Source organism: Dreissena polymorpha, chromosome 1, assembly GCF_020536995.1.
Source record: "Dreissena polymorpha isolate Duluth1 chromosome 1, UMN_Dpol_1.0, whole genome shotgun sequence".
NCBI classification, from domain to species: Eukaryota; Metazoa; Mollusca; class Bivalvia; order Myida; family Dreissenidae; genus Dreissena; species Dreissena polymorpha.
The window spans coordinates 171,810,180-171,826,594 of NC_068355.1; the positions used below are offsets into that span (position 1 = coordinate 171,810,180).

Sequence of the window (16,415 nt, forward strand, 5' to 3'; positions counted from 1 at the left end):
GAACAAATAAATGAACCTTGCTCTGTGATAAAAGGGGTTAAATGCATATGTGTAAAGTGTTGTCCCAGATTAGCCTGTGCAATCCACACTGACTAATCAGGGACGACACTTTGCTCTTATATATATTTTCGTTTAAAGAAAGTCCCTTCTTAGCAAAAATCCAGCATAAGTGGAATTTGGAAAGTAGACAGCACAGGCTAATCTGGGACTACACTTTACACACATGCAATATGCCCAGTTCTCCCAGAACACTGCTAAATAATAACAAGTATTGGTGAGTACCTGAATGGTGGTGCTTTGATCAGAGAAAGGAGAATTGAAGAAGGTTGATATGACGTTCATCACTGTGATGGTCACATAGTTCTCCAGGGCTATGTCGGCATGGCGACGGTCGTTGGGGGAGTTTGACACCTGAAAGGCGAGGGTTAACTTGTTATGAGTCTGGCTCTGCAAAAAGGGAGCTAAATGCATGTGGAAAAAGTGTTGTCTCACATTAGCCTGTGCAGTCTGCACAGGCTAATAAGGGACAACACTTTCTGCCAAAACTAGATTTTTCAGAAGTCTTCAGTTAAACAAAAAATACAACAAAAGCAGTAAGTGTTGTCCATAATTAGCCAGTTCAGACTGCAGAGGCTTATCTGGGAAGACACTTTACACGCATGTATTTAACCCCCTTTTTTAAGAGGAGGCTCATATATAATGTAATGCAGTTGTATTAAATGTGGTTATTGAAGAGTTTAAGTAGAAATGAGCCGCACTCTGTGAAAAGGGGGTTTAATGCATGTGCGTAATAAGTAGTCCAGATCGCACAGGCTAATCAGGGACGATACTTTCCGCCTAAACTGGATTTTTGCTAAGAAGAGACTCTCTTTAAACAGAAAATATCATCAAAGCAGAAAGTAATGTCCCTGATCAGACCAAATATAAGAAGATAAGATGCCAGAACTGTATAAATCTGACTATGGTTACTAAATGAACATTTCAAGCAGTCCCATTATTCTTTTCATACATAAACATAACATTTTAATGAAAAATACACACAATTTATATCATTTGTAAAATAAACCTTGGAAAAACACTGATATCAATTAGGAACAAGAGCACCGCATAACTGGTGCCACTGCTCGGCTACGGGTGAAGTTTTGAATAAATGAAAGCTTGTCAGAATTTTTTTTTTTTAGAGGTAACAGTGACCTTGACCTTTGACCTAGTGACCCCAAAATGGAAGTGGCTTGTAGAACTCATCAAGGTACATCTACATATGAAGTTTCAAAGTTGTAGGTGGAAGCACTTTGATTTTAGAGCCAATAGTAAGGTTTTAGCACGACGCGGACGGCGGACGACGAGCTGGCTTTGACAATAAATTGGGTTTTCTCCAAAAATGCCAACCTAAAAAAGTGCTTGACTTTCTTTGTCTTAATATTTTACATGTTTGTTTTTTTTTAAAGAAAGATTTATTTCAGCACTGCAGCAATGTGAATCTGCGCCCACATTGCCATTCACTGCCTGTAAAAAAGAGAATCTCTATGTAAAATGGCCATGGCTTGCATTTCAATGTGAATCAGTACGTACAAGGGATGCAAGAGGTTACAAAAAAACATTAACCGGTTAACCTTTTGCCGTAACCGGTTACTAACTGGTTAACAGAAACACCTTAAGTAGTATAAATGTTAAGTATACGTAAAACATGTCATACCCCTCGCAAATGTACTATTACTGAATTGAACGTAATTTGAGATCTCTTGCGTTGATAAAATATCAGTTTCTTAATAATGTATTATAACATTTTTTCAATAATTTTGTAAATGTAGCTTTGTTTTGTATTCATTTTTTATGTGTCAACGCATAAGTTAAAAATTATACGAACTACACAATCTTCATTTGTACATGTCATTAATTTATTCTTATTTGGACCGCTTATATTACGTACGGGTCGTATTGCTGACAATAATGCTGTGTTTCTTTGTTCATTCTGTTTTATTTTGTTTAACTAAACTTAACATAATATACATGATTGTAAATAAATGTTTAAACTATTGCAACACTATCCCACAGTTCAAACAACTCAGCAAACATACATGTACTAGTATATGCAGAACATGTACAACACAACAGTGTTCAATTTGGTCAAGAAAATGATTCTGTCCACCAGCTTGTGGCTGGTTGCGAGCCTTGATAACAAGACGACTTCTTTTGAGAACACTTGTTCCCATGGCGCGGATGTCAAAGAGTGGGCAAAAGCTTCCGAACCATGTGCGCAATTGTAAGGAAAAGTTGTTTATTTTCACACCACCATGTCAACGGGTCGCCATTTGGTTAAAAATTCACTCGCATGATTGTTAACGTACCGTACCATGCAACTTTCAAGCAATTGCACAAATGATTCATTTAATGATTTTAATTTTTATGTAGCTTTTTAATGATTTTTATTAATTAAATGTGTTAAATAAATTATAAGTTATAAACACTTTATTTTCGCAAACAATCAGTGTTGGATATTGGTTAACAAAACATCAAAATAAGCCGTCCAATGTCTCAACTGATTTTTATAGCGCATTAGATAAAGATGCCAATTACATCTTCGCTAATAGCCCTCACTCCCCGTAGTTTGCTAGTTAAATGTTCGTGAGTAAAACAAAACAATATCATCAATTATCAAAACGTACCCCCTGTTTGTAACCACAAAGGTAGTGATATATTGCTTCACTACTTTGTTTTTATGACACATTTGTGACATTATTTATTACCATCGATGGCGCGGCATGTTTTTTAACTGGTCACCAGCGCAAGTTTGCAGTGTGTCCCACAAAAAACCTAAAATCACACAAATTATTCCATGAAAAAAAATCATAAAAAACAATCAGGTTAAAAAAACGGTTTACAGGTCGTTTCGGTAGGTTAACCTCTTGCATCCTTAGTACGTACAATAGCCATATCGCGTAGGAAGTTGTCAAAGAGTGTCCACATGTGGTTGCCAGTGTATATCTACACTTACAATAGCCATATCAAGTTGGAAGTTGTCAAAGAGTGTCCAGATGTGGTTGCCAGTGTATATCTATACTTACAATAGCCATATCCAGTAGGAAGTTGTCAAAGAGTGTCCACATGTGGTTGCCAGTGTATATCTCCTTCATCTCCACCTCTGTGTCAATGTAGCAGTGGGTCAGGAAGTTGATGTACGCTGTCTTTACCTGCATAATAAAAGCAGACAGTTATGTATGCTGTATTCACCTGCACAATTCCAACATTAATTATTTTGTTAAATTTGTTTCATAAGGATTATTGTTGTATTTGTAAAGAATCAACAATTTTAACTGGAATGCATATGATTTTAGCCTCACTCTTGGAGAACAGGGCTCAATGCATGTGTGTAATGTTTCGTCCCAGATTAGCCCGTGCAATCAGAAAGGGCTAATCAGGGATGACACTTTCCGCTGTTATGTAATTTGTCGTTAGAAGGAAGTCTCTTCTATACCAAAAATTCAGTCTAGATGGAAAGTGTGGTTCCTGATTAGCCTGTGTGGACTTCACAGGCCAATCTGGGAATACACTTCACACACATGCGTTTAGCCCTGTTTTTCCAGAGTGTCTCTGATAGAGTTGGAATTCTTGAGTATGGTTAATTGTATGTGATTTTCAGCAAGATTTGTATGCTACATGTATAGCTAGTTATCAATGCTTCAAGTATGCTATATTTTATTATATATGCATCACATATGCTATACCTTGTTATGCATGCTTAACGCTGATAAATTGCAGCTATTAATGTAGTATAGACATGTACTAACTTATTATACATTTGTTTTTATTTCAATCACACAAACGGATGATGGCTTATCTGTCATTGAGTTCTTTAAAAATAACATGTCAAGCCGTTGTTTACATTTTTATTTTATGAAGCAAAAAAATGTTTAAGATATTTTGTCAGACTGATTGTCAAAGGTTAAAGGTGCGGTTTATAGTCTGCTTCGATAACGTATGCATCTTCAGCCGACTTTGACATTTACCCCCCGATCACTGGGATTTAAGTCGTCCGTTTACATATGGCGCCAAAGGCAGCCACGGCACATTGACTTATTTCCCTCACAGGTACCCATTTATACACCTGGGTGGAGAGGAGAAAGCGTGGGATTAATTTTTTGCTCAGAAAAATCCTGTGCCCCGAGCGGGATTCAAATCAGAGACCTTCCGATCCCTAGACCAGCATCCTACTACTAGACCACTGTCCCCACTGTCCTAAAATATCCATAGTATGTCTGGATATGCAGCTAGCCTTGTACTTTGCTTGAGCTACCTGCTCTATAGTATCATACAAGCGGGTATTTAGGTCAAAGTTGAGGCTACAATTCAGCTCCAATCCCAATCTCAAAAGGTATATACCCGGTATTATTCCCAAATGACTGCCAACTATTCCCAATTGAAGGTTTTCAAAAAAACAAAAATAAATAACTATTTACTCTTAGTTTATTTCCCTATCAGGCTGTAGTTTATTTCCCTATCAGGCTCTAGTTTATTTCCCTATCAGGCTCTGTAAGATGAACCCTTGTAAACGTAATATTGAAAACAATGTTATTCTCAATTTAGAGTATTTGCTAGGAAAAACAAAACAAAAAAGAGATTTCCAAATTTTAGTAAAAAAGACAATATTATTACCAATCCAAATGGCACTGGCCATAGAAGTAAAAAATCACTTCATTAAAGAAGTGCCATGTACCTCTGGAATGCAGTCCTTGTGAGTGACGACCCTGACAATGTCGTCGAGGGGTAGCAGTGAGTGACACTTGATCTCTGTGTACACGTTCTTGCCCTCGGTGCACAGGGCCAGTAGCTGGACCATGTTGATGTGGTAGTTGAGCACGCTGTTCTCGTCGTTCCTCATCTGCTCAGACTGCATCAGCGAGACGAGTGTCTGGAAGGAGCTCCGGTCATTGTAGAATAGCAGCACCTCCTCGCCAACGTTCACCAGCTGAAAATATAGAGCAGAAAAATGTTGAGTATCTGCCATTTGAGGCTCACTCTGGGAAATAGGGCTTTCTGTATGTGTGTAAAGTGTCTTCCCAGATCAGCTTGTGAAGTGTGTGTGTGTAAAGTGTCTTCCCAGATCAGCTTGTGAAGTGTGTGTAAAGTGTCTTCCCAGATCAGCTTGTGAAGTGTGTGTAAAGTGTCTTCCCTGATCAGCTTGTGAAGTGTGTGTAAAGTGTCTTCCCAGATCAGCTTGTGAAGTGTGTGTGTAAAGTGTCTTCCCAGATCAGCTTGTGAAGTGTGTGTAAAGTGTCTTCCCAGATCAGCTTGTGAAGTGTGTGTAAAGTGTCTTCCCAGATCAGCTTGTGAAGTGTGTGTAAAGTGTCTTCCCAGATCAGCTTGTGAAGTGTGTGTAAAGTGTCTTCCCAGATCAGCTTGTGAAGTGTGTGTAAAGTGTCTTCCCAGATCAGCTTGTGAAGTGTGTGTAAAGTGTCTTCCCAGATCAGCTTGTGAAGTGTGTGTGTAAAGTGTCTTCCCAGATCAGCTTGTGAAGTGTGTGTGTAAAGTGTCTTCCCAGATCAGCTTGTGAAGTGTGTGTAAAGTGTCTTCCCAGATCAGCTTGTGAAGTGTGTGTAAAGTGTCTTCCCAGATCAGCTTGTGAAGTGTGTGTAAAGTGTCTTCCCAGATCAGCTTGTGAAGTGTGTGTAAAGTGTCTTCCCAGATCAGCTTGTGAAGTGTGTGTGTAAAGTGTCTTCCCAGATCAGCTTGTGAAGTGTGTGTGTAAAGTGTCTTCCCAGATCAGCTTGTGAAGTGTGTGTGTAAAGTGTCTTCCCAGATCAGCTTGTGAAGTGTGTGTAAAGTGTCTTCCCAGATCAGCTTGTGAAGTGTGTGTGTAAAGTGTCTTCCCAGATCAGCTTGTGAAGTGTGTGTGTAAAGTGTCTTCCCAGATCAGCTTGTGAAGTGTGTGTAAAGTGTCTTCCCAGATCAGCTTGTGAAGTGTGTGTAAAGTGTCTTCCCAGATCAGCTTGTGAAGTGTGTGTGTAAAGTGTCTTCCCAGATCAGCTTGTGAAGTGTGTGTAAAGTGTCTTCCCTGATCAGCTTGTGAAGTCAGCACAGGCTAATGAGGGTCATTACTTTCTACCTCAGCTGGATTTCCCTAAGCAGAGACCTTATTGAAACATAAAACAAAATAAAAGCTGAATTAGCCTGTGGACTGCAAAGGCTTACCTGGGACGACACTTTATGCACATCCTTTAAGCCCATTAATCTCGGAGCTAGACTCATATGGTATGTGCTTAAGATATTTTGCAGTATTTCATGTTATTATATTAAAGTAATAGTCACCTGATATTTGATCTCAACAGAAATTAAGGGAAGTGATGCAATCCTGTCATTGCATTTGCATGTGTAATAAAGTTTCCTGGTGATATCTCCTAAAAAATTTAAGTGTAGAATCAGTATTTGGCACTTGAAAAAGGCCGGTTTGGACAAACATGACCCCCAAATGACAAAACCGAAATACAATGCAATTTACAATTCCATCTACAATTTCCAGACTTTGAAAGGAGCACTATAAGCATTAGTTACTATGACTATTGCCAGAGTGCGTACCTCTGCCATGACCATGTCCTGTGTCTTCCTGATGTACTGGTTCTCTGCCTTCACCACTGTCTGCAGGAACTTGAGAATCTGCACATGGCGCCCATTGGACTCGATGGCCCTCACAAAGTGTTGGATCACGTTGTCTGTGATCTCGTTGGCCAGTAAAACGTTGTCCTTGAATATGGCTGTGCACGTCTGAGTCTCCAGCACCTGACAGGTTGCAAGTGATTATCTGATGTTACATCTATGCTCATTTACATCTATGTTTAATTTATCCTATTACCAGATGAAAATCGCTAGTACAACAACGATCGTATAAACTTTACCTTTATACTATCGCTATTTTTAGACCATGGTTTTCTGATCTCTATCTTAAGAACACTATATGTTTCAATGTGACGTCTTAGCAAATGATGACGTTGAAGTAAACAAACACTTCGGAGTCAACTTGGAAAACCAGCGCTGTTTCTTTGAATTTTAAAGTATTTTTACTCTTTTTGAACGATAAACGACCGCAAAGTAATAGGATAAATAGAATATTATGTGAGTTTTGGATAAAGATCAAGTTTATCATGCTCGGCATGAACCATGTTACCGCTCGGCAAGCCTCGCGCTACATCGGTTCTAAGCCTCGCATGATAAACTTGATCTTTATCCAAAACTCACATGATATTCTCTATATATGTTACATATATGCTCATTTACATCTATGTTTATTATATGTTGCAACTATGTTTATCTTATATAACATCTATGCTTATCTTATGTTTCATCTATGTTTTTTGGATTTGAAGTCAGTGTTTATCTTATATTACATCTATGTTTATCACATGTTGCATTTATGTTATCTTATATTATATCTCTGTTTATCTTGTTACATCTATATCTATATCATGTTACATAAATCTTTATCTTATGTTACATCTATATTTATATGATGTTACATCTATGTTTATCAGATGTAACATCTATGTTTATCAGAGCTCATTTTGTTATTCAACGCCCATGTTCTGCACATGCCAGACTCACCCCAGATGAGAGGAAGAGGTCGAGACTCTGATGCAGGAGGGCCTGGTTGGGCTGGTTGGCCATACAGAAACACTGCAGGAACCCGTGGGCAAGCTTCATCAGCTCCTGCATACGCACGTCGGACACCTGACACAGGCATAGAATATTTATCATTATCCTGTCACATGCCTTTAAATTTGCCTGATAACCAGGTAACCTAATAACCCAAAAGTTATTAGGCTAGTTGACCAGGTAACCTAATAAACCAAGTTATTAGGCTAGTTGACCAGGTAACCAAATAACCCAAAAGTTACTGTGAAATGACGTCATTTTTTGACGAAATGACGTCATTATACCAGCGAAATTCTCCGGTTAAACTCTTTTACAATGGAAATGAACGGTGAAAAAAGGCATAAAATAAAAAGAAAATTATTATTTTGTTGGATTTGGTGGAATGACATGAGGTTGGTGGAGAATGGTTACCTGGCTCGTCGGAAGATCTTATCAGGTTCTTCTTTGGCTGACCCGATACATTCTCCAACTTGCCAGATAACCATTCTCCATCCACGTGGCCAACCTATTATTCTCTATTACCATGCCTGATATAATGCAGCCTGATATATTTTTTATAAAACTATTTAATAATTACATTGAAATCTGCGTTATATTAAATGTACACCATGTTGTTAACAAATTCCTAATCACAAAATATTGTTAATATTGCAGGACAATATGACTAAAACTCAGTAAATACAATTATTAATTTACCATAACTTATCCAAGGATACAAAAGTCCATTAGAAGAAAGATATAATCAACAGTCTAGACCAACTTAACCCATTTATGCCTAGCGTCTAGAAAAAAGGCCTTTGCAAACAGCGCTGTTTGCTTAAAGGAATTTTTGTATGAAATATTCTAAATATAGAAATAAATATACTAGACATCCCTATATTCTAAATATAGAAATAAATATACTAGACATCCCTAATTTTGGAAATAAATTGATCCAATTTAGAAGGATGGGAGAGTCCACTAGGCTTAAATGGGTTAAGCCATAGCACACTGGTTATTGTATATGGGTAATAAAGTGAAGCCATACCTTATCATAGGGTATCTGTAGTAGTTCCAGCACTACGGAGTAGGCACTCATGTTCCGTAGCAATCTCTGCTCATGCTTTCGAGCTTCTTTCTTCACTGGATCAATGCAGAGTTGAGTCAGACGGATCAAAATCTGTTGAAAAAGAGACAAACAGGGATTCATGTTTTCAGTTGAGCAAGACAAATCAAAATATGTTGAACAAGAGATGTGTTTGTCAGAAACACAATGCCCCCTATTGCGCCACTTTGAAATAAAATTTCAATAAATCATTTTGCAGGTTTAGAAATTATCTCCCTTTTAAAGCTTATTACTTCCCTTAGATTGTTTTTTTTTTAACTTTTGACCTTGAAGGATGACCTTGACCTTTTACCACTCAAAATGTAAAGCTTCATGAGATACACATGCATGCCAAATATCAAGTAGCTATCTTCAATATTTCAAAAGTTATGGCCAATGTTAAAGTTTTCGGACGAACAGACAGACAGACTGACGGACAGTTCAACTACTATATGCCACCATACCGGGGCATAAAAAGAGACAAACAGGGATTTATGTTTTCAGTTGAGCCAGACAAATCAAAATGTGTTGAAAAAGAGACAAACAGGGATTTATGTTTGCAGTGTTTAAACAGAAAATACTCAAGGATAATAACAATCATAAAGTCTCATGTCAAGGAATTGCCCGAAGTAGTTCTGCTGAGAATGGGCTTCTTGTTCCTTACCTTTTTGATGATTCTGTAGTTATTTGCCGCATCACTTTTGATCGGGGGACCCAGGTCAAGGTCAATTGGAGAACCCTTCTCCGCTGAGAATGCCTTCACCTATGAGTATAAAATAACCTTTTACCACTTGGTTACGTATTTTCATGCCTATGTAGTAAATTTGAAAGTTAAATTTAATTAAAGACATTTCTTACTATATTCAAATTTTAATGGCTTCATTTCCAACCCTTAGATACTGATGAGCAGCAAACAGCATAAAACCTGAACAAACTGCGAGTTACTCGCAGGCTGTTCTGGTTTTTTATGCTGCTTGCAAAAGCCATTTTCACTTTGCTTCTGATGGTGGATAGGGTTTATCAACACCATAAACATCTCACTATTTTGACTAATATCACTGGATTTTCAGCATACGTGAAAGTCACAAAATACCACTCACTAATTTTTTACAAAGAAATAACATACATTGTTTACCTGGTCTAAAAACAGTGCAATTCTATTATAGGTTTAGACCCTAAATAATTTTGTTTATCATAAATTTGTAATTGAAATTTGCCGATATACTGCGCCCACAAACATTATCCCCATGCTTTATAATGTTACAATTTAAACTCTTTGAGTTTAAGAGCATACATAGTTCTCCTGAACACCACACACCTGAACAAATTCCTGCTCACCAGTCCACCTATCAACCATAGGAGTTCCCATTATAAAAGCCATTTCTAAAGGGCATATCAAAATGTCATTTTTCTACTTTAAAAGTTCCATAAGTAGAACTCCACTTAAGGCATAAAAAAATGCACCAAAATACCAAGGTTCGAAGTCACCTGCATAATGATAGTTGTATCCTTTTACAATAAGAACTCTGCTGACAACAGAAAAAAACTTATACCAAGGTGATCAAGTTACAAAGGGGTTTATTATTTTTTCATGTTTCATCACATTGGGTGCAACTGTTGTTAAGTTACTGTAGCCCCTTCAATATTTTACAAATTTTTAATGGTGATGTGTTACCTGTCTTTTGTCGTTAATTTTACTTTCGTTGTGTCACATGACTTGGCAAGGTAGTCAGTTGGAAGAAATATAGCCATATAAGGAAAAATGCCCGCCCCTTGGTGGCCATGTTTTTCAAGCAAACGTAACCATTTTCAAACACATCCAAGATATCATTAAGACAAATCTTCTGACCATATTTTATCAAGATTGGACAATAAATGTGGCCTCTAGAGTGTTAACAAGGTTTTACTTTATATAGCCATATAAGGGAAAATGCCCCTACCCCTGGCGGCCATGTTTTTAAACCAACCGGCCTCATTTTTGAACTCGTCCAAGATATTATTGGGATGAATCTTCTGACCAAGTTTCATGAAGATTGGACAATAAATGTGGCCTCTAGAGTGTTAACAAGATTTTACTATCGCCATATATAGCCATATAAGGAAAAATGCCCTGCCCCTTGGCAGCCATGTTTTTCAAGCAAAGGTTCTGAGAAAGTTTCATGAAGATTGGAAAATAAATGTGGCCTCTAGAGTGTTAACAAGGTTTTACTATAGCCATATAAAGAAAAATGCCCCATCCCTTGGCCGCCATGTTTTTCAAGCAAACATAACCATTTTCAAACTCATCCAAGATATCATTGAAACCACTCTTCTGACCACAAATTTCATGAAGATTGGACAATAAATGTGACCTCTATAGAGTTAGCAAGGCAAATGTTGACACCGCACAACGCACAACGGACGTTTCAAACTCATCCAAGATATCATTGAAACCACTCTTCTGACCACAAATTTCATGAAGATTGGACAATAAATGTGACCTCTATAGAGTTAGCAAGGCAAATGTTGACACCGCACAACGCACAACGGACGACGGACAAAAAGCGATCACAAAAGCTCACCATGAGCACGTTGTGCTCAGGTGAGCTAAAAATGTGAAATGGAAACAAAAGACAAATCACTTGGTGGGTGAATTATAAATATTACACTGTTAAACAACACCAATACTGAAATATACACAGCATATTTCTACAGATATTACACCATGATACACCTACATCAGTCTTGCCGGCAGTCGAAGTCTTCTTCTTCTTCCTGGTTTCATCAGACTTTTTCTCCTTGTACACCCAGAGCTCTGACTTCTCCACCAGGTTCCTTAGCTCATCCAGGTCTGACTTGATCTGCTTGTAGTTCTCCACATCACTGTCTGTCACCAGCAACTGGACCTGCACGTAACATGCGACATGCACAGGCTAATCAGGGAAGACACTTTCCGCTTTTATGACATTTTTCGTTTAAATGAAGTCTCTTCTTAGCAAAAATCCAATTTAGGTGGAAAGTGTCGTCCCTGATTAGCCTGTGCAGACTGCACAGGCTAATCAGGGACGAAACTTTCCGCACATGCTTTAAGCCCAGTTTTCTCAGAACGCGACTCAATTTAATGGCATTGCTGGTGAGCACTCTTAGATGGTACAGAATGTATATGTATGCACTAAAATAAGCTCATTACTAAACATAAGAGGTTAGATGACTCAATGTTTATAGCACACACCAGCACATACACATCTGTATCACCACATACCTGTTTGAATGCCTGCAAGACCTCCACAGCACATACACACCTGTATCACCACATACCTGTTTGAATGCCTGCAGCACCTCCACAGCACATACACACCTGTATCACCACATACCTGTTTGAATGCCTGCAGCACCTCCACAGAACATACACACCTGTATCATCACATACCTGTTTGAATGCCTGCAGGACCTCCACAGCATATACACACCTGTATCACCACATACCTGTTTGAATGCCTGCGAGACCTCCACAGCAAATACACACCTGTACAGCGATTTTCTTTGTCCAATTGGGAAAAGTACCCATACCGGTCCAATTGGGAAAAATTGAGTCGTGAAAAGCTCAAAATTGGGAAAAATCGAGTCGTGAAAACCTCAAATTGGGTAATTGGTGTATTTGATGTTTTGCTCACAAATACTTTAAAATTGATAACCAAGTGTTTTCAAGCTATCAATATTATATAAGCCTAGGTTCAAGCTATAGAGCTGCAAAGGGAAACTAACTAAATGATAATTTAAAAAAAAAATATTTTTTTTTAACCTTTAATTGGGAATTTAAGGACAGCAATTGGGAAATTTGTATTTTTTTCGTAATTGGGAAAGTGCCGTTTACCGGTACTTTATAAAGAATGAGGAAAATCGCTGCTGTATCACCACATACCTGTTTGAATGCCTGCAAGACCTCCACAGCACATACACACCTGTATCACCACATACCTGTTTGAATGCCTGCAGCACCTCCACAGCACATACACACCTGTATCATCACATACCTGTTTGAATGCCTGCAAGACCTCCACAGCACATACACACCTGTATCACCACATACCTGTTTGAATGCCTGCAGCACCTCCACAGCACATACACACCTGTATCATCACATACCTGTTTGAATGCCTGCAAGACCTCCACAGCACATACACACCTGTATCACCACATACCTGTTTGAATGCCTACAAGACCTCCACAGCACATACACACCTGTATCACCACATACCTGTTTGAATGCCTGCAAGACCTCCACAGCACATACACACCTGTATCACCACATACCTGGTTGAATGCCTACAAGACCTCCACTGCACATACACACCTGTATCACCACATACCTGTTTGAATGCCTACAAGACCTCCACAGCACATAAACACCTGTATCACCACATACCTGTTTGAATGCCTACAAGACCTCCACAGCACATACACACCTGTATCACCAAATACCTGTTTGAATGCCTACAAGACCTCCACAGCACATACACACCTGTAGCACCACATACCTGTTTGAATGCCTGCAAGACTTCCACAGTACATACATACCTGTAGCACCACATACCTGTTTGAATGCCTGCAGGACCTCCCGCCTCTGACTGAAGTGCCTGAAGAGGAGCTGCAGGGCCCCAGACACCAGGGTGGGGTAGTTGTGCATGACCAGGTTGAGTAGCACCCGCAGGAACATCTTGCCGCCCTGGTCATCCAGGTCCAGCTCTGCAGTCTCAGCACTGACATCACAAACAACAACATCAGCACTTAACACACAACACCAGCACTTACAACACAACACAACATCAGCATCAAGGAATGTATAATGGTTGTATATTGACTAATAAACCACAATAAGTTAATATTGATGTTAACATGATTTTACAATTATTAACATTTATCACTCAGGTAGTCAACAGCCAAACACATCAGAATTACAAATCGTTGTATATTGACTAATAAACCACAGTAAGTAAGTATTTATGTTAGCATTATTTCCCACATAATTTTTGCTACTGAAATAAGAAATCTAATTTACTTTGAAATCCTCATGTTTGAGGTTTCTTTTTTCATTTGTATTGGGGAAGTTGATACAGAAATCAAATTAAAAAAATAACAAATAAAACTCCACCTTAAGATAAATCTGGTTAAAATGAGAAATACCCTAAATTAATTCCAAACTTTGCAAATAAAAAATACTAAAAGCCAAGCATAACAAACCAGTTTTACATTACAGTATAAAAATCCAGCATAAAATCACAGAATAACAAGGCAGTATTACAGCGCAGTTCAGTATAACAGTATAACAATGTTGTATATAAGTGCAGCTCAACATCACAAAATAACATTGCACTATAATAGTATAGTATAACCCTTTCCCACTCAGAAGCAAAGTGAAAATGGTTATGTGCAAACTGCATTCAACCAGAACAACCTGCAAGTAGCTCGCAGTCTGTTCAGGTTTTATGCTGTTTGCCGCTCATCAGTATCTAAGGTTTGGATATGAAGCCTTAACAACTTGAATCTAGTAAGAAAGGTCTTAAATTAAATGTGACATGGTCTTTAACACTCATAATAAACACACACAAAGTTCTGTTCAATGTTCATAACGATTTATTTCTAATAATTTAATTTCAACACAACATTTTCCAATGTTCGTAAAATATTATAAACTGTAAGTTAAATGCAATGGCCTATTGGCCCCATGACAATAACAAATTGTGTGACCGTATTGTTCGGCCGTCTCTTACTTTAACTACCCTCTACTGACGAACTGTGTATTATTATAGATTGGAACACCTAATGCTGACGTGTACAGTCTTGTGCAAAACCACACGCCCAAATGTAGCAAAGTAACATGATACGCGAAAGACAAATACGGATGGTAGTTCGCTATTTACATGAAATCATACAACACCCAAGACATTTCTAATTAACGATAAGCAATGAGTAATTAATTTGGTGTGCTATTCTAGTCTATATTGATGTTATTTATTATTACCATCTGTGTTGGTCATCTGATATCGTTCTGAAGCATGTATCCGATAATTCATTAATTAGCTGGGCTCTTTAAATGTAATATATTGGTTATAGTGGGAATTTTTGCCAATTGAATTTCTGTTGTTTATAACTTTCCAATGCGTATAATATTTTGTATTCTAATATATTTTATTTAATATTTAACCGGTTACTTTACATAAATATAACTTTCTAAGGGACTACAAATGCGTAGAAATACGTATCTAAGTGGTAAAGGGATAATACGTATTTAAGTGGTAAAGGGTTAAATACGCAAGTGGTAAAGGGATAATACGTATCTAAGTGGTAAAAAGATAAGTACATATCTAAGTGCAGGTAAAGGGATAAGTATGTATCTAAGTGGTAAAGGGTTAAGTACGTATCTAAGTGGTAAAGGGATAATACATATCTAAGTGCTAAATAGTTGAATACATATCTAAGTGGTAAAGGGAAAAGTACGTATCTAAGTGGTAAAGGAATAATACATATCTAAGTGGTGAAGGGTTGAAGATGTATCTAAGTGGTAAAGGGATAAGTACGTATCTAAGTGGTAAAGGGATAATACATATCTAAGTGGTAAAGGGTTGAATAGGTATCTAAGTGGTAAAGAGATAGTGACTGATTGCAACAGTATGGCATAAAAGACTGACCTGCCACCAAAGATGTCCTCAGCCTGCTGACCAATGGTCTCCAAGTCCAGGCCTGACAATGAGAAAGGGGAATTCCATTACGGGGGGTCTAAAAATGGTTCACAAATGGAAAATGAAAATCAGCGTTAGTAACAATTCAACCCCATCAAATAGTTGCATTCTATGAATTAACTATCTTGTTCAACATTTTAATAATCCAGATATTAGTGTAGTTAAAAATATCATTACCCTGCAATTTGATAACTAGAAATAATCCAACAAAATCACGTTGCCATTACTGACGATAAAACAGTTCAAGAATTTAAGAAACACTAACAAATGCCATTTTTAGAAAAATGTACAGGCAATTGGTAAATAAGAACTACTCAAGCAAACTCAGAAAAGCCAAGATAAATTGAGTCATCCTTTCCAAGCTTAGGCCAAGAGATAACGCTAATCAATTAGTAATGAACATACTGAATCACATGTTTAATAAAAGTCCATGGGACAGTGCTCTTAATATTAAAGGGACATTTCCACGTCTTGATTGACAAAATTGAAAAAAATGTTGCAGATTTACAAATTTTTGTTGCAGTTATGTTTTTTGCTAATACTGAAAATGTACGTTGCAAGATGCTCTTAAATATAAATAATATTGCATCTTTTAACAATTTAAAAACCTGAAAATTGTGTTACAAACACGAAACTATTGCTTAATTTGGAAAGCTCTGTTGTTATTATTATATTTTGTGACATTATGAGGATTGCTTATATTAGGAATAAAATACAGAATATGTTGTGTGAGCAAGGATAGCCGGGTGGTATTAGCGCTAGACATTTACTCGAAGGGTCAGTGGTTCGACCCAAGGATAGCCGGGCGATATTAGCGCTAGACATTTACTCGAAGGGTCAGTGGTTCGACCCAAGGATAGCCGGGCGATATTAGCGCTAGACATTTACTCGAAGGGTCAGTGGTTCGACCCAAGGATAGCCGGGCGATATTAGCGCTAGACATTTACTCGAAGGGTCAGTGGTTCGAC

The 16,415-nt window shown here is 37.9% G+C and overlaps 1 protein-coding gene across 1 annotated transcript in view; it reads right to left on the reverse strand.

Moving 5' to 3' along the window:
* Positions 1 to 16,415, reverse strand: part of LOC127861130 (inositol 1,4,5-trisphosphate receptor type 1-like) — a 169,175-nt gene that overhangs the window by 58,029 nt on the left and 94,731 nt on the right. The window contains 10 exon segments of the mRNA XM_052399507.1: positions 283 to 411; positions 3,066 to 3,191; positions 4,715 to 4,966; positions 6,574 to 6,774; positions 7,594 to 7,719; positions 8,672 to 8,803; positions 9,393 to 9,491; positions 11,446 to 11,613; positions 13,302 to 13,467; positions 15,397 to 15,448. Of these exon segments, the coding sequence (XP_052255467.1) occupies positions 283 to 411; positions 3,066 to 3,191; positions 4,715 to 4,966; positions 6,574 to 6,774; positions 7,594 to 7,719; positions 8,672 to 8,803; positions 9,393 to 9,491; positions 11,446 to 11,613; positions 13,302 to 13,467; positions 15,397 to 15,448 (1,451 nt within the window).